The sequence below is a fragment of the Talpa europaea genome, assembly GCF_964194135.1.
Source record: "Talpa europaea genome assembly, chromosome: 9".
In the NCBI taxonomy this organism is placed as follows: domain Eukaryota; kingdom Metazoa; phylum Chordata; class Mammalia; order Eulipotyphla; family Talpidae; genus Talpa; species Talpa europaea.
In genome coordinates, this window is record NC_140076.1 from 22,637,931 (window position 1) to 22,662,758 (window position 24,828).

General features: G+C 47.1%; 2 protein-coding genes across 3 annotated transcripts; one reads left to right on the forward strand and one right to left on the reverse strand.

Annotated features, from left to right (window-relative positions):
• Positions 1-314: 314 nt before the first annotated feature.
• CDCA8 (cell division cycle associated 8) lies at positions 315-10,061 on the forward strand (the record flags this gene model as incomplete). The annotated part of the gene is made up of 10 exons (XM_084242166.1): positions 315-411; positions 548-676; positions 2,545-2,585; positions 3,193-3,265; positions 4,541-4,632; positions 5,972-6,036; positions 6,528-6,623; positions 7,925-8,051; positions 8,836-8,922; positions 9,951-10,061. 10 exons carry the CDS (start codon positions 315-317, stop codon positions 9,993-9,995), a joined length of 852 nt encoding a protein of 283 aa, XP_084098292.1. The 3' UTR covers positions 9,996-10,061.
• Positions 10,062-13,825: 3,764 nt separating this feature from the next.
• On the reverse strand, positions 13,826-19,580 carry AIRIM (AFG2 interacting ribosome maturation factor; the record flags this gene model as incomplete). 2 transcript variants are annotated; one of them, XM_084242744.1, is made up of 4 exons in its annotated part: positions 13,826-13,863; positions 14,022-14,144; positions 16,527-16,702; positions 19,306-19,580. In XM_084242744.1, the coding sequence occupies 4 exons, from the start codon at positions 19,578-19,580 to the stop codon at positions 13,826-13,828; spliced, it is 612 nt and encodes a 203-aa protein (XP_084098870.1). The 2 variants fall into 2 exon arrangements, with proteins under 2 accessions (XP_084098870.1, XP_084098869.1); XM_084242743.1 differs by having other exon boundaries at positions 14,022-14,140; positions 16,514-16,702.
• Between the last annotated feature and the right edge of the window lie 5,248 nt (positions 19,581-24,828).

The following is a 24,828-nucleotide window of genomic DNA, read 5'->3' on the forward strand; positions in this document are numbered from 1 at the left end:
GCTGCCTCGTGATTGGGCTTTTAAGCCGGCGAGTTCTCATTGGTCAGCCTGTGGCAGTTTGAATTTGGTGGCGGCGGTCGCACGTCCCGCTGGGATCTGCGGGGCTTCAGCTCGAGCCCCGTTTCTGGACCAGCAGGTAAGCGCCCTGAGACTCCTGATGCACAGGCCCGGAGGGACTGGGGTGCCCGACTGACCCCCTGGCACGCCATTCGCCGTCCCCCGCCCTTTGCAGCCCCCTCGCTGCCCCGGCCCCACCTCCGCCGCTGACCCCTGTGGCTCGCTCCCCTGCCCCCCACAGCCTCCAGACTCGCGCCATGGCTCCCGCTAGGAAGGGCAGCCGAGGGGTAGCCAAGACCAACTCCCTCCGCAGCCGCAAGCTCGCCTCCTTCCTTAAGGACTTCGACCGGGAAGGTAAGGGCGGAGCCCGCGTCCTCGCTGCTGTCTGGGGCGCTCGCCGGGCGCGGGTGGGTCGGGCTCAGGATGCACGACTGCAGACCCCGCTTACCCGCCAGGTAACCGGTGTCCTGTCGGTTCTGCTCTTTCGCAGTGGAAATACGAAGCAAACAAATTCAGTCAGACGGGGAGAAGCTCCTCAAGGAGATAGATAACCTGTACGAAATGGAGATTATGCGGCACCCCAAGGCGCTGCGCGAGATGAACTGGCTGGAGTACTTCGGTAAGAGCAGCCCAGAGGTTCCCCAGGGCTTGGCCTGGAGCCTCTCTGGTTACCAAGACAGCCTTCACCTGAGTGCTGTCCTCCCAGGCCGCTCTAGGAAATTACAATCCTACTGCTTCCCCAGCCCCCTGGCTCACCCACCCGCGTAGGTTTTCTCCGCAGCGCTCATCCTCATCTCGCCCCTCTCCCGTGGGTAGCCACACGTTTTCTCTAAAGAACTGGAGAGTAAATATTTTGGGCTTTGTGGGCCAGAAGGGTTTCTGTAGCCACTACTCAGCTTTGCCATTATAGCTCCAGGAGCTGTAATGAATGGGTGTGGCTGTATTCCAGCAAAATGTGCTTATGGATGCAAGGAAAGGTGCAACCCACATAAATTCCCTGTGTCACCAAATATTTTGTTTTGTGATATTTTATCGAAGCATATAAAAAATTAATAAATGATTAAATAACTTGATTTGTTACCAGAGCTCTGATGGTAGGATAACCACAACCAGCTCTTTCTGTGGGTTCTGCAAGTATAAATTGATTAAATAGTCAATGAAAAATGGGCAAATCAAATGAAGTGCAGGAAGAGCCAAAGATGTTCCTGGCCAGAATAAAAAAAAAAAATCCCATCCTAGTATCCCAGCCCTGTCTTTTCTGCTGGGTTACCCTTTTTCTGTCTTCCTTACTATTAATTAGTATGTGGCTTCCTTTCTGAATAGAAATTCATGTTCTGCTCACATAGTGGGCATTTAATTATCCTTTGACTGAACCATTTATTGGTTAATAAATATTTGTTTGCAAATCTATTTGTTTACAAATATTCATTGGGCATGTGTCAGTCACAGTGTTAGATGCTGAAGAGGCACTGGGGAATCAAACAAACATTGTGCCTCCCCTCGGGAACTTAACAAGTTAGTAAAGAAGGATTGTTTCAAATTCACACATGACTATCACAAATACCACAAAAGAGATAGAATAATGGTCTCTTGCACACTTTTGGAATGCTTCCTGTGTAAGCCTGGGGGTTTTACTAAGTGTTTTACATATAGGAACTAATTTTATCCCCACAAATATTTTATCCCCACCCTTGTCGGGCTTGGAAAACCAGAGTCTTTTCCATCAGGAGTTGCATTCTTTGAATTTTGCTTTTCACTTGGTCCTCGTTCATATTTTTATAGCTGACAAGCTAAGACACACAGATTGGTACTCTGCTCAAGGGTTCACAGACAGGTTAGTGGCAGAGTCTATTTGAATCCAGGGTTTTCTGGTTCTAAAACCTGAGTTCTTAACTTTTATATAAGATACTACAAGGGTTCCTAGAAGGAGGCCTTGTTTTTTTCTGAATCTGCCAAGACCTCTTCATTCACCAATCACTTATTACAAACCTTGCATATGTCATTTTTGCCAGAAGCTATGGATAGTATTTCTGTCCTCAGGGAATTCATCTGAAGATAGGCTGGACACTTAAACAGCTCTGGGTAGTTACTGGGTATGATGCGTGTGCGCAGCTAACTCAGACTGGCAGCAACCTGTTGTGATAGAAAATAACAGAATTTTGGGTTTGAGCTGATTTTTGGAGAATGAATTAGTTATTTGACAGGTCCACAGGAGTATTTCAGGCGGAGGACATGATAAGTACTGAGCCATAATGTCATGAGAGACTGCGGCACATTGGAGAAATAAACTTTAACGTGGGGGCATGTAGACGAGGTCAGGAGGGGGATGAATCAAGCTTGGGGAAAGACTAGGTTGCGAAAACTAGATGTTGAATGTTGTGCAAGGGCTTAACTTGGCTTAACTGTTTTAAAAGATAATTTTTGTATTTGGGAAAATGATTTATCATTAAAATCTGTTGTTAACTGAACAAAATGTTCTTTTTCAAGCCCTTGGAGGAAACAAAGAAGCCCTGGAAAAAGCAGCAATGGTACGTGGCCTGTCCTAGTTTTGAACTGTGGTGTTTGGTGTTGGTTTTTAAGTTTAGTTGTCACCAAATCCAACCAGTGGATATTTAACTGTGGAGGAAGAGCCGCAAGGGGACATTATCTGTGTCAGCTAAAAAACTATAATTGTCAAATGCTGAGTATATGAAGCCTAAATAGTTTCAAGCCCTATGAAGGGAGAGTCCTATATGGGGCAGGTTTCTTACAGTCCTTTGCCCTGACTTCTGCAGAGAAGGTAAAAACCTCGAGCCCCCGTTCCTTTATGTCCACTGGGTATTACACAGTGACCTGACCTGCTAGATGACAAAGAGATTGCTGTTCTGTCATGTCAGTGCTCTGGGGCTCTCGGGATTCCCCACCCATCACACTGATCCTTCCCACTCTCAGTACCAGATCTGAAGGCAGTAAGATGGGGAGGCAATATCCATTACAGTAGCCACCAGCCATGTGTCCTTATTCATATGTATTAAAAAGAAAAAAATTAAAAACTCAGTTCCTCAAACACATTAGCTGGTAGGTTTATGGGAGCTCACTTAAGTCTTAAAGTATTATTCCTTATATTTGATGGAATGTGCCTGGTATTTGTCACAGGCTGACCTGGATATCACAGAAATAAACAAACTAACAACAGAAGCTATTCAGACGCCCCTGAAATCTGCCCAGTGTGAGTACTTTTCAGAGCCCCTTTCAGAACCCCGAGGGAACCAAAGCCTAGGGTGGTTGGCTAGCTGCTCAGGAAGGGCCTCCTTGGTGGAACCCCTTCCTTGTAATATCTGGCCCTCTGTCTTGTAAATCTAAACATTCAGTTAATTGTGTGCAAGACTGAAATGAATTGATATTCTTAGGACTGATACATGAGGGCCTCCCTGGTGGGGCTGGGGTTAAGTCTCAGCGCTATCAAACTATCACCAGCCACTATGGCATGAGTTTGATCCCCTGGCGAGGACCCAGGACCCACATGGTGCAGCAGACCTCTCCTGTCTGGCCCACTGCTTGTTTCAGCAGTGTATTTCATTAGATCTGCCTGCTCTGCTCCCTCTCTCTGCTGAATCCTCTCACCCTCCGCACCTCTAGCCTATCTATACCCCAGTACTTGTATGCATAAATAGATAAAATAAATATTAAAAAAAAAAAGACTGATACATTAGTACTAGAGCTAAATGGAAGTGAAAGGAGGAAAAAAAAAAAGGCTGTGCTGATATACAAACACTGTTGTCTGCTTGCTGCCCGAGTTAGAGAGGTGAGTGAAATTTAGAGAGGCATGGGGAAGCCATGTGAGACTCCCCTAACATGACAGCAGGTTTAGAAGAGAACTGTAAAAAGAATAACTCAGCATGTCTTTTATGCTCTATAAAATGACTACTCTATGAGCTCTATAAAATGAGCTCTATAAAATGACTACTCCCTTTTATAGATGAGGAAACTGAGGCACCACGATGAGCCATGAGACCTAGCTAGCAATAGGCCAGGCTTCAAGCTCGTGCTGTTGACTATTGGCGTGTACTCCATCAGAAAGCCAGGCTGCCCACTCCAGGGATCATAGGGGCTTTCTTAACCATTGTGACTTTTTTTTTCCTAAACTGTTTTTTTTTTTTATTAAATAATAAATTCTATTTTTATATTCCCCATACAATTGCAGCCCCCCCATTCTGACCCCAATCCCTCCCCTCCCGCCCCCCGCCCCCCAAAAAGTGTCTCTGGTTCATAGTTTTTTGTTGATTTTGATTTTCACTTTCTTATAGTTATTCCTTTTCCTGGTCTCTTATTTAAGTTTTCTAGATTCCTGCTATGAGTGAGACCATCCGGTATTTTCCTAAACTGTTTTAAAAGTCATTTTCTTTATATTGGGCCTATTTCTAGAGTATAGCCTATGATTGCCTAAGTTTTATTTTCTCTGAGAAATGTGAATGCTTGGAAGTTTATTCCCAACTGTTAATAGCACAAAAGGTAATGCATGTGGATGAAATGATAGTGGAAGAGGAAGAAGAAGAAAAAGAAGAGAATGAAACTAAGAATCGTCGAACTGCTCAGGTAAGTAGGAATGCTGCCTTGGGGAGAGGGGAGTGAGGAAATCCAGAAATATGTAGAATAGTGTTGTCTTCCCAGAGTTCAGTTTTATACAGGAGATTCCCCTTTAAATGACCAATGATGTAAGTGATGATAGAACTTTGTACAAAGTGCTTGGAACATAGAAGGGGATCTGTCAGGTCTTACCTTCCCCGTTAGGAGGCGGCCAGGCCTTTAAAGGTGGGTGAGCTTCTACTAGCTGAAGAAGGGGCGTTGTGGGGACAAGCTCAGTGTCTAGTAAAGGAACAGGAGTAGCCTAGTGTGTCTGAGCTGCACGCTGAGGGGAACTGGGGAAAGTAATGGCCAAATAGTGGCCTTGTGTGCCGAGCTGGCAGGTTTGCATTTCATTAGGTGCTGCTAAGTGAGATGATCAGAGCAGTGTTCCGGAACACAGTTCATGATAACCCGGGAGGGGGAAACAAGGAAGCCAGTTGGGAGGCTATTGTAATTTTTTTTTTCTTTTAGTGTTTTATTTTTTTTTTTTGAGGTAACATTGGTTTATAATGTAATTCTTGAACTCAGGCACTGGCCCTATAAAAAGAAGGGATGGCTTTGAGATTAGTGTTAAAAGGGAGAATGGACAAGATGGTGACGGTGACTGAATGGTTTCAGCAGGGGCTGCTGCCTGCCAGGGGGAGGCCCCCTCAGGAGGAAAAGAGGTCTGAGCTGGGGTGAAAGGCAACAGTTAATGTGCCACTTGTCTCAAATCCCAAGGCACTTGTCCCGGTTTGGGAGTCAGTGGGGCTGTGCAGGGAAAGCATGGGGGTAGGGGGCTGAGGATGGACACTAGGAGGGAGGCAGAAAGAGCAGCTCATGAGCAGACTGCAGGGGGACAGGCAGCGGAGTCAGGAAGATGGTGAATGTCTCAGCGCACAAGGGAGGGGAGAATTGAACAGTCAGAAGGTCGGGAATGGTCCTTGTGGGGTATCTCCCAGGACTCTGAGCGGGGGGGGGGGGGGGGACCACTGAGGGTTCCTCAGATTGAGCACCCTGGGGCCTTTATGCACTTTATGTAAAGTAGGGGCTGGGGGTCAGGAACAGGCCAGGTGTGGTCCTTTAAAGAGACTTACCTTTAGTCTTGGCCAAAATCCTGAATTTTGAAGGTCCAGCCAGTGCGAGAACTTAGTTGATCAATTATATTCTGAATTATTTATACGTCACTGCATTCTGTGAGACAGACCTCATGTTCAGTGTTAGTTTTCTTTTCCAGAGCTGGTCTCCATCTCCCCAACTTCTTTTAACCTCACTTGCCTCTCCTGTTTATTGGAGCTTTTTGTAACCTTTTATTTTTTTGCAACCTTAGGTCAAACGTTGTCCTCCATCTAAGAAGAGAGCCCAGTCCATTCAAGGAAAGGGCAGAACCAAAAGGTAGGGGGTTTTCCCAATGTAGATACTTTGGGGTTTATTGGAGAACCCCACATATCACAGAGGTGAAATGAGGTGAAAAGAGCTTTTGTGCCTAACCTTGTCCAAGTAGATTTAAACTCATTGAATCCTTGAGCGTCTAGCTGGAGGGGCCACTAGAAATGACTTTACCCAACACCTTCGCTTGTTCTGCCACCCGCATCTCCATCCTCCCCACTCTTGTGTTCATGCAAACATGGAGGGTGAGGCAGCAGGGTCAGGCCCATGTGTGTTTACTTGCCTGATGGTCTATGGACAGACCCACCCAAGCTGTTTCTCAAAATGTTCCTGCTGGTCCTGTATAAAAAATCACCTGGGCTGGACCCTATGAAGTACCTGGATACAGGGTTTGGCTCAGCACAGCATGTGACATGGTGTGTACTCTCGGAGCGTTACCTGCCTCTGCTGCTGCCACTGCACCCGAGAGCTGACTAATGGTCACTTCTTACCTGCAGGTCAAGCCATTGCAACACTATTACCCCAGCAGTGAGCCGACTAGAGTTCTCTATGGTGAAACCAACTCCAGGCCTGACACCCAGGTTTGACTCAAGGTGAGTGTTGACTGCCCAACATTTAACATTAGTCAGAAGAGAAGGGTATTTAGGAAATACTCCTGAATCCTTGGCCTGGAAAGCCCGCAGGGGCTCTTCTGAGGCTCTGAGCGCAGGTTCATTCACCTGTGTTCAGTGACAAAATGATCCTTTATCTGAGGAGGACATCCTGTCTCTGTCACCAGGGGGCCTCCAGTGACATTTTGCGTCTTTTCTGACCAAATGGGTAAGTACTTTTAAATGGGTAGGCACTTTCCTATATTCCTGGTAGGACTGAAAATTGACACCACATTTTGGAGACCTGTATAAACAAGAATGTTCCAGCCTAAGTCAACACCTTCATAGGGCAGGTCAGCTACACATTAAGAGGGGGTTGCCATTCAAAACAAGGTGGGCCTGTGAGTGCTGGTGGGGATGGGCTTTGTGATCACGAAAATCTCTGAGGAGGGTACAGAGTCCACATGGGATGAATCTGGAAGGATGCATAAGGAATTGAGAGCAGTTGTCTCTGGCCAAGTGTAAGGAAGACTGATCTTTAAAATCCCACTCTTCTTTAACTTTTTTTCACATGAGCATCTAGCAAAGCCCATTTAGGGCAAAACAATAGCAGATTTTAACTGTCTTGAGAAAGTTTGGGAATTAATATCTGAATTATCTCCTTTTAACACTGGAAAATTCCTTAGATGAAAGCACCTAGCCACACTCTTGGAAATACTTTAACCATAGTTAATGGATGGATGGGTGAGGGGTGCCTGGCGTCCACATGTGTATGGTCTAAGTCTACGTGACTTTCAGGATCATCTGGTGGCGCAGAGGTTAAAGTCACAGCGCTATCAAGCTATTGCAAGCCACTGTGGCATTGGCATGAGTTTGATCCCCAGCCAAGGAATTAATCCACATGGCGCAGCAGACCTCTCCTGTCTTGCCCATTGTTCCCCTCAGCAGTGTATTTCAGTAGATCTGCCTGTTCTGCTCCCCACTCTGTTTCTGGTAAATACTCTCACCCACTTGTACCTCCTGCCTGTACCCCAGTTCTTTTATGCATAAATAAATAAAAATATCTTTTAAAAAATGTATGACTTTCACTAGATGTATGTTTGATAATTGCAATCTCCTCTCTACAGCTGTGTTTAGTTATTACCACTTAAAAAAAATTTCCCCCTAAATTTAGAACTCGCCTTCTTCAAATGTGTGATTTGAAAACTGCAGCTTGAGGCCAGATGGGGACTGCAAGGGCCCACAAGCACCTGCTGTCATTCAGTCTGCCAAGCCATCTTTACAGAGATTTTCCTGTTTTGTAGGGTCTTCAAGACCCCAGGCCTGCGTACTCCAGCAGCTAGAGAGCGGATTTACAATGTCTCGATGAATGGCAGCCCTCTTGCAGACAGCAAAGAGATTTTCCTCACGGTGCCAGTGGGAGGCGGAGAGGTAAAGGCTCCAGAGGGAACCCAGGTCTCTCTGTGCTGCTCCATCAAGCATTTTCCCCTTGGTCCATCCCCTGCTTCCCTCCCCCACACGTCTTTCAGTTGCAGGCTCCTGCTCATCACACCTCTGCAGGACCCAGAGAACCAGTTTCTCTCCTAGGGTTGACAACCCATTTCTCTCTTAGGGTTGAGACCCAGACTGAGAGGATCAGTGCCCCGCTCTGGGTTCCATTTGTTCCCCAGCTCTATTTTGCCTACCTGTCTTGTGGCAGGCCCGAGTGTAGAAGATATGGCTCCTGCTCTTGAGAAACAATTCAGTAGTCAAGATGCGATCGCGCTTCAGTACTGTGTGACCTGTGCAGTGATAGACATGCCAGAGAAGGGCACTATCAGGGCCTGTCTCAGTCAACCGAGGGCAGCGTGAGCTGCATCCTGCGCTCTGTGTAACTCCAAGCGGTTCTGAGGCAGGTGCAGCCCGGGCTTTGGGCTGAGCGGAGCATGCCCCAGGCTGGGTCCAGTGACAAAGGGTGGTTCTCTCGGGTGCGGGTCTGCAGGGCATTTCTAAGTTAGTGTGTGTGCTCTGTACCTGGCTGATCTGGCCCCTAGCCCGGTGGAGCACTGATGTCCTGGTCTCCTGAGGGCTAACACCCCCACCCCACCTTGCCACTCCCCAATCCCCACCCAATGTGCAAGCTACCAAGGGGAACCCTTGCGGCACACTGGGCTGCTGGATGGAGGTTCCTGCCCAAAGGGACATGCCAATGTAACTCCCACTCCCTTCCATACAGAATATACGGTTACTGGCCAGTGACTTGCAGAGGGTGGACATTACACAGCTGAATCCAGAAGCCTTGGCAAACATCAGGAAGCTCTCCGTAAGTCTCTTCCGCGTCATACAGGGCGTCTCCAATAGTTTTCCTGGTTTAGCTGCACTCAGGACTGTCTATTGGCCCCGCGCTTCTGCTTTGTGCCTACCGTTGTGTTGCCTTCCCCCACCCAAGGGAACATGACTGCTGTCCTGCTCACACAGTCCTGGGTCTGTCCCTGCAGCAATACTGTCATCCATCTCAGGGTGCTCTCCAGAGGGTCTGCCACAGCACAATCAAATGCCACCTCAAATGTTAGGGTACCATGTCCAGCAGGAACTGACACTTGCTCATTGTCGTTGGAATGTGGGGAGGGACTGGCTACAAGGAATGGTACAGGATCAAAGAAGACCCTGAACAGTCAGGCCTCAGAGTGGTGGGGCGGGCAGGGACAGGTGATGGGGCCCTGTTCTGGTGCACCAGCTCACCCAGTGATATCTGTGAGCCCCAAGCACCATTTCTCTTGCACCTCTTCACCCTTCTCAGCAGAAAACCTCCACCTGCTCCCCCTCAGCATTGGTTCAGATTTGGCTTTGGACAGCTCCGGTCCTGGCTCTTTTGTCTCTCTCGTTTCTTGGCCTCATTGAGCTTCTCAAGTGGTAGAATTTAAGTGGTGGCTCAGCTTTGGTTGCATGGGCCTCCCTGGTCCAGTCTACATGACCTTGGGTGGTGGACAGGAGCACTTACTGCCAGCTCAGTGGCCAAAGGCCAGCATTCTTGGGTCGTGAAGGGAACCTCCAAAAACCTACATGTGGGTGGGGCTGTTTTCCCAAAGACATCCTGCTGAATGTGGGCCCAGTGCTGAGTGCCCCACACAGCCACTCAAATCCAGTAACACTCTCCAGCTCTGCTGTGGACAAGTTACCCCTTCACTGTCTCACTTGCCAGGCAACTATTCACATGCTCATGGAGATTCAGAGAGGTCAGGTGTTTTGTGATCTGAGTGGAGGGTTCAAGGAGACCAACACTGTGCGGCCTGAGCAGGCTACGTGCTGCTTGGGCCAGCTCCTCGGTGACCTCTCTCCTCCTCCTCCTAGAGCCGCCTGGCCCAGATCTGCAGCAGCATACGGACTCACAGATGAGGCTGCTCTTCCAAGAAGCCCAATTGACAGGATGGACCTGCAGTGGCACTTCTGGGACCCTGAAGAGGGCTCTTCCCTGCTGCCTTATTTTTTATTTGAGTGTGAAGTCCCAGAGCAGGGACTGATATTCCTCTTGTTCCTGCTCAAGATGTGTTTCTTAAAATGGTCTTATTCTCCTTTTCTTGAGACTTTTGTACAGTGTTTGAGCAATTTTATCTGTAAGCTGATTGACTGTAATCAGAGCTACTAAGAGTTAATCTGTTTTCAATAAAGGGGAAGTTTTTTCTAATCCATACCCAGCCTGCCTGTCATCTCCAATCTGCTACCTGGACTGGGGACAGTTTGGGAGCTAACACGATTGTAGTGGGGGCCTTTGAACAACTTTGCTCAGAAGATGCAGAGACCTATTTCAGGCAGATTTTTCTGATAACTGGAAAGGAGGCCTCACCCCAAGATCCGGGACGGAGGTAACTTCACCCCCGCCCACCCAGCTCAGGTAGGCTTCACCAGCATCTTTGTTTCATGAGCTAGACACACAGAAGGACAAAACCTGGATATCTACAGTTTACCTGTATGGTCTAGTCTGGTTGGCCGGAGACAAAGCAGGCACAGGTAATGTGATCATGCTCCTCACTTCCCAAAGGGCCAGGGCCCTGGCTGGTGCGCTTGCATAAATTCATTCTACGCTGGGAATGATCGTGGAAGAGAGAGTGGTTGAGTGTCCTTACTTAATCAGATCATCTGGCAATTGATGAAGGACCCTTTGGCAAGTGACAGCTGGAATAAAGGTTACTCGTTTCAAGGAATTAAGTCACCAAGGACTTGAGCCTGACATCAAGGGGGCACTTAGGACCCAACATGCTTTGCCCCCCCCCCCATTCACTCCCTGACACCTCTGCCCACTGAACCAAATTGTAGGAAATGTAGCAGGTGCCTAATACATGCAAGTCGCCCAGCAAAGATCAGTCCATCCCATACAGGGGCTCACTTGGAAGGTAATGAGCTCACCAGCCCAGGATTTCAAGCATAGGCTCAACTAACTCACAGGACTGAGTTCCTGCAAAGTAAACTTAAGTCTTACAGCCAACCCCAGCCCAAAGGCCCCACAGACATACTTTCACTGTTTTGTCAAGTTAGTTGTTACTAACTCAAAAATTCAGAGGTGCAACAAAAATGACCGTCAACCTCTGAAAAATAAGCTCTGGCAACTTGGACCAGAGGCAGCTGGAGCAGAACAGCAGCTCCTTGCAGAAGCCACTTCCCGTCCAAAGCAACCCCTGCTAGATCTCCCTTCATGCCTTGTCCCTCAGGCCTGTCGGTGGCCAACAGCACAGCAGCTCACCCCCCAGGGTGAATGACCCAAGAGAGCAAGTGACAGACAGCACTCAAGATGGAAGCAGCAAGCCTCGTTTATCACCGACTTTCAGAAGGGACATCCACCACTTCTGCACCACACTGATGGGGAGGGGTGCACTGTGTGTGAATACTAGGGAGGCATCTTTGGGGGCCACCTTAGGGGTACCCACTCCTACACTGAGAGAAGCCCACACTTCACACTGGCTGCCTCCAGGGAAGGCAGTTACTGAGAAACCTGGGGGAGAACTTTTCACGGTCTGTGCTTTTGCATCCTCTGAATTTTGTACGTGAATGTAGCATTTATTTTAAAAGTAAATCAAGTGCACTATAAATTTAAAATCAATTAACAGGATAGTACTTTAATAGCAAATGAAAAGCTGAGAAGGAACAAAATATAAACAATTATACTGAATACAGTTATTACTAAGTACCATAAACACACTTAAATCTATAGCAGTGATCACTTGTTTCAATGAGGGAACTTTATAAAGCTCTTTACTCACACAAACAAGCAACTCCCACTTACAGAACAAAACACACACTCTCGAGACATCAGGGCTCAGCACCACTTGACTCCAGTCCATCCTTACAGAGACCCATTTCCTGCCCCTCTTCCATGCCTCCTTGAACTCCGGTGACCTGTCACCCTGTTAGTATTTGCCAGTGCTAGGGGTAAAGCAGCAAGAATATTGCTTCTACTCTTTCTCAAACATGACTTTGCTGAGAGTGTGTTCTGTGCATGGAGTGTCCTGCGAAACTCTCCTAGTCCAAGTACAATTAGCTTCAGGGCCATCATGCACACATCACTATGATGAATTCTCACAAGCAGTTTGCTTATCACCCCTATTCCCCCCAAAATGCTGTTTTTATCTTAGTCACAACACTTTAATTATTGTATTACAACTTAAACCTCTTCCCTCAGTCCTTAGACTGTCAGTGTCAACATTACCTAAGATCTCTTTAGAAATGCAAACTCTACGGTCCTACCCAAGACCTACAGAATCAGAATCTAAAATTTAACAAGATACCAGTGGCTTATATACATATTAAAGCTTGAGAAACACTGGTTTAAATCTGTCCCTGGTTGAACTTAAACGTTCCTAGTGTGCTCTTTCATCTCTGCCCCAAAGCACTTCACTATTTATCTTTTAAGATTTTATTTATACTTGCTATGTATGTGATAAAGTACACACGCGCACACACACACACACACACACACAAAATTCCTGGAAGAATATATACATTATTAATAACAGTTACCTGGTAGGCTGAAAATAGCATTTTCACTTTCCATTATACTTGGGTTTTTCATGATTAGAGTGTACTATATAGGTAGAAAAGCATGAGGATTCAGAAAAATACATGGAAAATGCAAGACATAATATATTCACAAAATGGTACATAAATATAAGTGGCATATAATTGTGTTGATTATATTTACAGAAATGAAAAATGGCTATATTATCATAAGTATTTTAAAGAGAATTTAAGCCACAGTGTGTATCAGTATTACCCTATTCGCTTTGTTCAAAGACTTGGGCATCTGGACACTGAAAGGACATGTACCAACTCCAATGGAGTCTGTTTTATACTTTCCCACATTTTAGTTTGCTTTCTACAATTCCTATGCTTAAAGAAAAAAAGTATCACTTTTGCAGCCAGAAAAAAAGGTCATTTTCTTTTTGAAAAAAATCTATACTTTCTCCATGCAGTGAACCAGAATTTTACAACAGCCAAGGAAGCTGACGGGTCTGAAAGGAGCAGCACCATTTCACAGGTGATAGCAGTGGGCTGAATGTTCTCACATTGGGCAGCTACCCAATGTGTCAGAGGAATGTGGCAAGTCAGTTACCAGCTTCAGCCCAAAAACCAAGTCATTTTATGAGCCCCAGTATCTCCAATTACTTACTCTCAAATGACAACAGCAACTAGGGGGTGCAACAGCAAGACAAAGCACTGAGAATAATTCATGCCGCACCACCTCCCCCTGGTGGTAGGCTCTGGAAACTGAAACTGCGATTGGAAAACACTTGTGTCAACATCACCCTTACTTCTTTATAGGTCCCAGCCACTTTCTCTTTTGTCAAAGAATTAGATGTTGGCATAAATACATGAAACCAGGGCCTGGTATCAATAAGACTTGGTGCTACACCTCACCTGGTCTTTCCTTCCGACTGCTTCTGTGACTGTTGCTTCTGCCTCTGGTATTCTTCAGCATCACTTTTCCAGACTTCTCTGTTTTCAAACACTCCTGAATCTCGGGGAAGGACAAGAAGTGGCCCACATACCCTTGGCCATGACCTGGCACGAAACCCCAACATCTAGTACCAATCTTCCAAAAAGCCAATCCTTAGCCTGTAGACATTGCCATTTAAATATTTCAGCTTGGCATTTCTTTAGAAATTGCTTTGAAAATATCAGAGAGCAGCAATGTGGGTCTCCAACTGTATCCCCCAGATAAACACACGGCATCCTTACTCTTCCAGGAAGAAGGTAACATTCAACAGGATATCTGCAATTGGAAGAGAGAAAAAACATGGCATACAGCCTCTCCAGAGAACACAGGACATCAGATTTATAAAAAACACACAGGCCCCAGGAAGACCTCTCTACATTGCTTCCACAGAGGCGAGACACCAGGAAAGGAGGGGGCCATGGAAGATGAAGTACCGTGTACAAGGTCTTCATTTCCATCCTCTGAAATTCGGTCCCAGGCTCTGGGCAAAGCTTGAATGTTTGCCAAGTCTCCCCACTGGATCGAGGACAGGAGGTGCTTCCTCTTCAGGTACCTTCCTGGAAGTTAAGGAATGCTCAAAAAGAAAATGAAATATGTTGAAGGAAAAAAACCACTTCAGGGAACTCACCTATGCCCTAAATCCTTACTGAGTATCATCTTCTCTCACATGGCTCTGCACTATAGGGTCAGCGGGGATGAGAGGGGACAAGCACTGTGCCTGCACTGCAGGCTCTCACACGTGAGGTACAAACCAGAAAAAGGAAAAGAAGAGCCTAAGTATGTGAAAGATAAAATTCTGTGGAAATTCAAAGGATGTCAAGTAAACATCCAGATTAGAGGGGAGTAGGAAGATTCCAGCTGGCAGGAAAAGCTTGAGCAAAGGCACAGAAGTGGGAAAGCATGGAATAGATTCAGGGAAAGTAAGCTTGGCTGGCACGGAACTGTGTGTAAAACAGAAAGACAGTTGAGAGGCAGGTTGAGCCACAGCACAAAGGACAGGGGAAAACACATGGAGATTCTCACTTCCCGTGCCTAGTAACAGGAGCTACTGAAAATTCCTATATGAGTAGCAGGACCAGAAGCAATCTCCTTGAGGGAATATGGACTAAGGTCACTAGGATGCTTTGGCCATAAAGAAACAGAGACAGAGAAACCTATCAAGAGGATGCATGTCACTAAGAGTGGAAGTGAGAAGAAAGAAACCACGAGGAGGAAAACACAGGAACAAGTGAACAGAATCAAAGGAAGTGACGCGTGACTGACACCTTTGGAACAGCACGTGGCATTGGAGTGCTCAGCAATGTTAGCAGCAGCTGTAGCTCCTGGCACTGCTGCAGCTGCTGCTGCTGCAACAGAAAAAGCAGGCAGAGACAAAGAGGGAAGAAGATGCTAAGGTCCCCACACGCAGAATTAGACAGGGCTGCCTCTACAACTAAAGGAAGAGTTGAATGTGAGGTTAGAGAACTTTCATTTTAAATCTGAGTGGGTGGTCCCATGAGCAATCCAGTCGGACACATCTGCAGTAAAGTGAAAATCAAGACTAGAGACAAGAATAAAGATTGCATTTGGGAGTTTTTCAAATGAAGGAGGGTTGAGGAAGGTACCAGGCAAGAATTGAGAGAAAAAAGGCAGAAATGCAACTGGTCTTTTTGCTTCCACCTTTGCCCTACACCACCCCGACTTTCCTCAGAACCAAGTCAGGGTCATATTGTTAAAAACGAAAGTCTGATCATATTCTTTCTGCACTTAATACCTTCTAGCAGCTTTTCATCTCTAAGTAAAAGTCAAAATCCTTTCAAACACCTTCAAGGTCCTACAAGGTCTAGCCTGTCTCTCTGACTTCATCTCCCTGTTGGGCTCCTGCTCCTAATTCTACAGTAGCCACCCTGGTCTCCTTGCTAATTTCTTTTTTTTTTTTAAAGATTTATTTATTTATTTGTTTGTTTGTTTGTTTATTTATTTATTTATTTATTCATACAAACAAGGTATAGTCAGAAGCGCAGGAGGGTGAGAGAATTCACCAGAGCCAGAGCGGGGAGCAGAGCAGGCAGAAGGACTGAAGTACACTGCTGAGGGGAGCAGTGGGCGGCAGGAGAGGTCTGCGCGCCATGCGGGACCCTCCTCCGAGTGGCCGGGGAGCAGCCGGGGATCAAACCAGCACTGCGTAGGCTGCGGGCAGCTTTGGAACCCAGCGCTCAACCGCTGCACCACCGGGGAGGCCCCTCCTTGCTAATTTCTTAACAGAACAGGCAACGCTCGCCTCAGGACCTTTGTAATGCTCTCCCCAAATTGCATAAGGCTCTCTGCCTTCACCCTCTCGGGGCTTTTCTCAAATGTTATTTTCTGAACCCTGACCACTGTATTTTAAATCCTAGCCACAGCGCAACCTCACTTTATTTTCCTCCACAGCACCTTCACCATATAACCTCCTACACATTTTTTTTTTAAAAAGATTTATTTATTTATACAAGAACCAGGCCAGATTCATGGGAGGGTGAGAGGATTCACCAGAGACAGAGCGGGGGGAAACAGAACAGGCAGACTGACAAAATACACTGCTGAGGGGAGAAGCGGGCGTGACAGGAAAAGTCCTGCCGCTCCATGTAGGACCCTCGCTGGCAGGCCGGGATCGAACTGGCGCTGCAGAGGCTGCGGACAGCTTCACAGCATGGCGCTCAACTGCCTGCGCCACCAGGGGAGGCCCCACATTCTTTTTTAATGCCTATCTCTCAGCACCTGGAACAAAACCTGGCAGGTATAGCTACACAAGCAGCATTTTGAGTAATGGTTATATGAAGGGAGGCCGGGAGAACCCAAGATCCAAAACCAAAGAGAACTTACCCATACTATTTAGTTTAATAGCTTGTGAAAACTACAATTAAAAACACCTCCTAGAATAGCTGTAGACATTCTAAGAAATGCGCACAAAGGATATGAATCTCTATAATGTCTCTCGATGTCTCGCAACCATTCCAGCATGTCTGCCACAGAAGGGCTCGTGGACGATGCCTTCAGGATGTCATCAATGTCAATTGAGTCTGCATGCTGCTGATAGACCTGAAGGACCCGCTCCACGTGGCTGCTGACCGTGTCTCGTACCTTGAGGAGAACAGCTCTGGGGCAAAGAGTCTGATATTAGGCAGTGTCATGAGAAAGGCCTAGTGCAGCGCTCCTCAACCTTGGCACGCTGACATTTCTGTGCAGTACGAGGCTGCCCTGTGATTGTAGATGTTTTGCAGCACCCCTGGCTTCTACCCACTAGATGATAGGTGCAAACCACGGCCCCACCCTTCCCATATCGGGACAGTGTCTCCAGACATTGCCAAATGTCCGAAGGGGAAAAACTGTGTCCAAATGAGACACACTGGTCTAAGGAGATTGGTAACAGTGCCTTAGAGGTAGAGATAACTCAAGAATTAAAAAAGAATTTTAAAATGGAGAGGTTGGAGAATTTACAAGGCTCTCAAAACGGTGATAAGCCCGGTAGCCAAAGAAGGTAAAGACTGAGGGGCTTTTCCGGGGTTACCATAAAACTGTAAAAGAAGCACAAATGCCCACAGTCTCATGTCACATATGTGAAAGGGAATTAGCAATAGAAAACTAAAGACACAAACCAGTACCACCCATATGTTACCTAGCCCCAACCTAGTAAATTCTCAAATGGTAAAAATTTGGGCTCTGGATGCACATGGACTACTTACTGTAACAGGCCTTAAGGAAGTTACTGGAGGGTAAATGGAAGTTATCAGTTTTTTTCTGATAACTTAGCATCCATGATCGGCACCATGGTCTTAACATGTGTGCCTGATCTGCAGGACGGTGTGGGCGTGCGTAAGTGGGTGCACCTGAGCCAGAAGACTGAGCATGTAAGGACAGGAAGAAGACTGTGCAGCAGAGTACAATGGGGAGTGTGAGAGAACAGCTAAGAGAGGAAGGAGCATATGGGGATGTGCAGGGAGGACCAAGTTGCTCCTGCTGGCTTGTTTCCCCTTAACCTGTGGGTATGATGCCAAGGGCTCCAAGATTCTCCTTCAAGCTGCCTGAACCGATGATAAACCTATCCAGCCTGGGATGATTGCAGAACAGTTACTTACTCTCAATTGTGTAAAAAATGGTCTGTTTTGCTCACTGCACATTCTAAGTACCTAGAATATCAACACTGGCACATAGAACACCACACTTTTTGATGAACAAACAAATCAATGAGTGGTGTTATAGTCAAGATTAAATGCAATGATGCATATACAATGCTTAGCACAGCCTTCCTTTCTCTTGGTTGGGGGCCATCTCACAACTAAAATAGAAAGATGGTGGCTGCATATGCAACAAAAGTTGATTAACTCTAGGTTTCAACTCATGAAAAGTGGCAAGTCGCGGTAAGGTACACGAAGACTCTGACAATGACCATACAAGGCAACAGGAAACCAGTCACTTGAGGAAATCTGAGACACAGGACTAGCCATGTTGGCCAGAACTGACACCCATCAGTCACAATGCTGAATTGGGCACAGTGTGGGGACAATACCACAGAGCGTGCACAGTGGCTATCATAGGCCATGGTGATTCTGACGGCATTAGAAGCACACCAGAACAGACTGGTAAAACACTTATCAAGCATAATTTTTCTTCAATAAAATTGGCCAGAACTTGTTTTGTAAAAAATGCTTAGGGTAGTGCCTTGTTTATGGTAAATATTGTTATTCCACTGCTGACTCCAAGGGGCCTGGCCACCAAGGCCACAACTTCCCAAAGGACAAGGCGGTCCCTAGCCTAGAACTGTGGTTTTTGAAAATGTCTGACTATGACTCACAATGAAAAAGCAAAACTTATAATGACAGTCCAATACCCACACATAAATATTTTATCAGCTGAAAGTTCATTAGCTTAGACTACACCACAACATAATTTGAATGACTATTTCTTCTACTACACTGAGGAGCTAAATCTGGTTCATTGTATTCCCAGCACCTGTGCTTGGCATACTGCTGGTGCTTAATAAACGAATTTTGTACAAATAAATACAAGGAAGGTCTCCATCTCTGAGTTCCCTATTTGCTTATGGCATAGATTCAATACACTAACATTTTCTTTTGTCAAAAAAAAAAAAAAAAAGACGACAGATGACACGTGCCTGTCTATTCTCTATCTGCAACTCTGAAGGAGGGGGGAATGAAAAATAGAAAAAAAGGCTAGAGACATTACTTCTGGGCACAGAAACACCTGCAGAACCAAGTGGTATTTAAGAACTCTGCGCTCTGGTGACAGGCACACCTCGAGTAGAATCCAGCTTTACTAGCTATGAGGTCACAGGCAATCTGTTTCCTCATATGCAAAACGGGCTTCAGTGAGGTTAAGTCAGAGAGGTGTTGGAAAGATTTTAAAACAATGTGTGGAAATCCCTGAGCGCTGACATCAAAAGTTTACAGTTCCTCATTAACTTCTTAGGAAGAAAATACACAGGAGATCTAATGAGCTTTCATCTCACTTTTGGAAATTTCTAAGTTCACCACCATGTGGAGTTTAACAAGGGAACTGCCAGAAATGGCTTTTTCAGGTTAGTCCCACTGCAGCAGATGGGAAGGAGGGAAGGAGGAGACATCTCCAAATGCACCACTCTCAAGAAAGGCTAAAAGTGCCCTTCTGACTGATCCTAGCTACTTACAAAACACCCAGTTTTGAAATCTTCCCACCAAGAAAGAGCATCATTGACCCTCTTACAGCTTCTCCCCTAATTTGTCCAGAACAGAATCACCAGCTGACAGCTGCTTGCGGGTAAGACGCTCCTTTAAGTCCGGGAAGTCCCTAAGTGCTGGCACGTCCTCACATCGCAGGTTCTGTGCAGCCTGCAGCTGCTCTGCCAGGTTGCTGAGGGAGAGGAGGAGCGGTGGGCAGTCCTTCAGAGTGCTCTGCCACAAGCCCTGCTGCTCCTCCACCGCGGGAAAGCACTTCCTCAGGGACTCCTGCACTGCCAGCAGCGGTCCGTCTTGAGTCATCTTCTGTTGGAAAACAACAACAGTCAGTATTAGGGTCCCATGTCGGCAGAAGTGCCAGGTCGAGGGTGGGAGTTATTTCGTCTCAGGAGAGGTAATTCAATTAAAGAGGAGTTTCCTCAGGTAGGACTGTCTACACCCCCCCACCCCCTTCACAGAGGCTCCCCGCGCGAGGCGTTGTTTTACCGTTAGCGAGGGTCTCGGAAGGCAGCGACCCAGCTTCCCACTTGGGGAAGGTTTCCTGGCTTGGAGAAGCTCGTCCGAGCTAAGGCAGCCTCCGGCTTCAGACCGCTGATTCCCAGGGCCCAAGCCCTGTCTCCCGCGCACCTGACCCCCCCTGCCGGAGCCGGGGCCTTGTGTTCTCCCTTTGGGACTGCCAGTCGCTTTCCCTAAGCCAGCGGGTAGACTTAAAACTAAGGCAATCAACTTTTGGGGACCCGCCAGGGTCGCCACCAACACACCTGCAAGCTCCCCGCGCACGTCCCAACACGGCTGCTGGGTCGCGAAAGTATGACGTGGGTCGCAAAGCCTCCTGGGTGTTGTAGTCCTACCCGTGGACCGGGGGGCCTGTCCGGGAGGCTTCCTGGTGATTGGGTGCTGTGGTCCCCAAGCCGGCGAGTTCTCGTAGGTCAGCCTGTGGCAGTTTGAATTTGGTGGCGGCGGTCGCACGTCCCGCTGGGATCTGCGGGGCTTCAGCTCGAGCCCCGTTTCTGGACCAGCAGGTAAGCGCCCTGAGACTCCTGATGCACAGGCCCGGAGGGACTGGGGTGCCCGACTGACCCCCTGGCACGCCATTCGCCGTCCCCCGCCCTTTGCAGCCCCCTCGCTGCCCCGGCCCCACCTCCGCCGCTGACCCCTGTGGCTCGCTCCCCTGCCCCCCACAGCCTCCAGACTCGCGCCATGGCTCCCGCTAGGAAGGGCAGCCGAGGGGTAGCCAAGACCAACTCCCTCCGCAGCCGCAAGCTCGCCTCCTTCCTTAAGGACTTCGACCGGGAAGGTAAGGGCGGAGCCCGCGTCCTCGCTGCTGTCTGGGGCGCTCGCCGGGCGCGGGTGGGTCGGGCTCAGGCTGCACGACTGCAGACCCCGCTTACCTGCCAGGTAACCGGTGTCCTGTCGATTCTGCTCTTTCGCAAGTGGAAACAGGAAACAAGCAAGGAGAAGATGCTCAAGGAGATAGATGACCTGAACGAAGGCGCTGCGCGAGATGAACTGGCTGGAGTACTTCGGTAAGAGCAGCCCAGAGGTTCCCCAGGGCTTGGCCTGGAGCCTCTCTGGTTACCAAGACAGCCTTCACCTGAGTGCTGTCCTCCCAGGCCGCTCTAGGAAATTGCAATCCTACTGCTTCCCCAGCCCCCTGGCTCACCCACCCGCGTAGGTTTTCTCCGCAGCGCTCATCCTCATCTCGCCCCTCTCCCGTGGGTAGCCACACGTTTTCTCTAAAGAACTGGAGAGTAAATATTTTGGGCTTTGTGGGCCAGAAGGGTTTCTGTAGCCACTACTCAGCTTTGCCATTATAGCTCCAGGAGCTGTAATGAATGGGTGTGGCTGTATTCCAGCAAAATGTGCTTATGGATGCAAGGAAAGGTGCAACCCACATAAATTCCCTGTGTCACCAAATATTTTGTTTTGTGATATTTTATCGAAGCATATAAAAATTAATAAATGAATAACTTGATTTGTTACCAGAGCTCCAGTGGTAGTATAACCACAACAGCTCTTTTGCGGGTTCTGCAGGTATAAATTGATTACATAGCCATTAAAAATGGGAAAATCAAATGGTAAATAAAGTTCAGGAAGAGCCAAAGGTGTTTCCTGGCCAGAATAAAAAAATCCCATTCCTAGTGTCCCAGCCCTGTCTTTTCTTCTGGGTTACCCTTTTCTGTCTTCTTTACTATTAATAAGTATGTGGCTTCCTTCCTGGATAGAAATGCATGTTCTGCTCACATAGTGGGCATTTAATTATCCTTTGATTGAACCATTTATTTGTTAATCTATTTGTTTACAAATTTGTTTGCAATCTATTTGTTTGCAAATCTATTTGTTTACAAATATTCATTGGGCATGTGTCAGTCACAGTGTTAGATGCTGAAGAGGCACTGGGGAATCAAACATTGTACCTCCCCTCGGGAACTGAACAAGTTAGTAAAGAAGGGTTGTTTCAAATGTCATAAATGATTATATAGTGAATATCACAAATACCACAAAAGAGATGGAATAATGGTCTCCTGCACACTTTTGGAATGCTTCCTGTGTAAAACTGGGGTTTTTTACCAAGTGTTTTACATATAGGAACTAATTTTCTCCCCATATATATTGTGTTCATTATTAATATTGTTCATGTTTTTATAGCTGAAAAGCTAACACACACAGATTGGTACTCTGCTCAAGGGCTCATAGACCAGTTAGTGGCAGAGTCTATTTGAACCCAGGGTTTCTGGTTCCAAAATCTGGGTTCTTAACTGTTATGTAAGATACTACAGGGGTTCCTAGCAGGAGGACTTATGTTTTATTCTGAATCTGCCAAGACCTCTCCATTCATCAATCACTTACTACATACCTTTCGTGTGTTATTTTTGCCAGAAGTTATGAATAGTACTTCTGTCCTCAAGGAATTCATCTGAAGATAGTCTGGACACCTAAACAGCTCTGGGTAAAATTACTGGGTATGATGCACGTGAGCAGCTAATTCAGACTGGCAGCAACCTGTTGTGAACAGAATTTTGGATTTGAGCTGAGTTTTGGAGGAATGAATTAGTTATTTGACAGATACAAAAGAGTATTTCAGGCAGAGGACATGAGAAGTAGTGAGACAATAAGTCATGAGAGACAGAAATAAAAGGAACTTTAACGTGGGGGCATGTAGACTAGGTCAGGAGAAAGATTAGACTAGATTGTAAAAACTAGATGTTGAATGTTGTGCAAGGGTATAACTTGGTCCAGTTTTAGAAAGATAAATGTTTGTATTTAGAAAATGATTTAAAATCTGTTGTTAATTGAACAAAATGTTCTTTTTCAAGCCCTTGGAAAAAACAAAGGTGACCTGGAAGAAGCAGCAACAGTAAGTGGCTTGGGAAGGCGGGGTCAGGGGACAAAATCCAGAAATATGTAGAAAACTGTTGTCCTCCCAGAGTTCAGTTTTGTACAGGAGATTCCCCTTTAAATGACAAATGACGTAAGTGATGATAGAACTTTGTACAAAGTGCATGGAACAGAGAAGGGGATCTTTCAGGTCTTACCTTCCCAGGTGGCCAGGCCTTTAAAGGTGAGTGAGCTTCTAGCTACTAGTGGAGAAGAAGGGGCATTGCAGGAGGCAGGCACAGTGTCTTATAAAGGAACAGGAGTAGCCTAGTGTATCTGGGCTGCACGCTGAGGGGATCTGGGGAGAGTAGGAGCCAGATAGTGGCCTTGTGTGCCGAGCTGGCAGGTTTGCATTTCATTAGGTGCTGCTAAGTGAGATGATCAGAGCAGTGTTCCGGAACACAGTTCATGATAACCCGGGAGGGGGAAACAAGGAAGCCAGTTGGGAGGCTATTGTAATTTTTTTTTTCTTTTAGTGTTTTATTTTTTTTTGAGGTAACATTGGTTTATAATGTAATTCTTGAACTCAGGCACTGGCCCTATAAAAAGAAGGGATGGCTTTGAGATTAGTGTTAAAAGGGAGAATGGACAAGATGGTGACGGTGACTGAATGGTTTCAGCAGGGGCTGCTGCCTGCCAGGGGGAGGCCCCCTCAGGAGGAAAAGAGGTCTGAGCTGGGGTGAAAGGCAACAGTTAATGTGCCACTTGTCTCAGATCCCAAGGCACTTGTCCCGGTTTGGGAGTCAGTGGGGCTGTGCAGGGAAAGCATGGGGGTAGGGGGCTGAGGATGGACACTAGGAGGGAGGCAGAAAGAGCAGCTCATGAGCAGACTGCAGGGGGACAGGCAGCGGAGTCAGGAAGATGGTGAATGTCTCAGCGCACAAGGGAGGGGAAAATTGAACAGTCAGAAGGTCGGGAATGGTCCTTGTGGGGTATCTCCCAGGACTCTGAGCGGGGGGGGGGGGACCACTGAGGGTTCCTCAGATTGAGCACCCTGGGGCCTTTATGCACTTTATGTAAAGTAGGGGCTGGGGGTCAGGAACTGCCAGGTGTGGTCCATTAAAGAGACTTACCTTTAGTCTTGGCCAAAATCCTCAATTTTGAAGATCCAGCTGGTATGAGAACTTAGTTGATCAGTTATATTCTGAATTATTTATAAGTCACTGCATTCTGTGAGACAGACCTTATGTTCAGTGTTAGTTTTCTTTTCCAGAGCTGGTCTCCATCTCCCCCAACTTCTTTTACCCTCACTTGCCTCTCCTGTTTATGGAGCTTTTTGTAACCTTAGGTCAAACGTTGTCCTCCATCTAAGAAGAGAGCCCAGTCCATTCAAGGAAAGGGCAGAACCAAAAGGTAGGGGGTTTTCCCAATGTAGATACTTTGGGGTTTATTGGAGAACCCCACATATCACAGAGGTGAAATGAGGTGAAAAGAGCTTTTGTGCCTAACCTTGTCCAAGTAGATTTAAACTCATTGAATCCTTGAGCGTCTAACTGGAGGGGCCACTAGAAATGACTTTACCCAACACCTTCGCTTGTTCTGCCACCCGCATCTCCATCCTCCCCACTCTTGTGTTCATGCAAACATGGAGGGTGAGGCAGCAGGGTCAGGCCCATGTGTGTTTACTTGCCTGACAGGCCATGGTCAGAGCTACCCCTGCCTGTTTCTCAAAATATTCCTCCATGTCCTGTGTAAAGAATCCCCTGGGCTGGGCCCTGTGAAAGCACCAGGATACGGAGCTTGGGGTTCAGAACAGCATGTGACATGGTGCGTGCTCTCCCAAGCATTACCTGCTCTGCTGCCACAGGACCCAAGTGTTGGCACAGCTAATGGTCATTTATTTTGGTTTTTTTTTTTTAAGATTTATTTATGCACACAAAAACTGGTCTGTAGTCCAGTGGTGTGGAGAGTGAGAGGATTCTCCAGAAACAGAATGGGGAGCAGAACAGGCAGTTCTACTGAAATACACTGCTGAGGGAAGCAGCGGGTGAGATAAGAGAGGTCTGCTGTGCCATGTGGGTCAGCTCCCTGGCCTGGGAGCTGCAGTGGCTGGACTCGAACTCGTGCTGCAGTGGCTGGTAAGAGCTTGATAGCACTGAGACTTTAAGCCCTGCACCACCAGTGAGGACCCTCCTAATGGTGATTTCTTAGCTGCAGGTCAAGCCATTGCAAC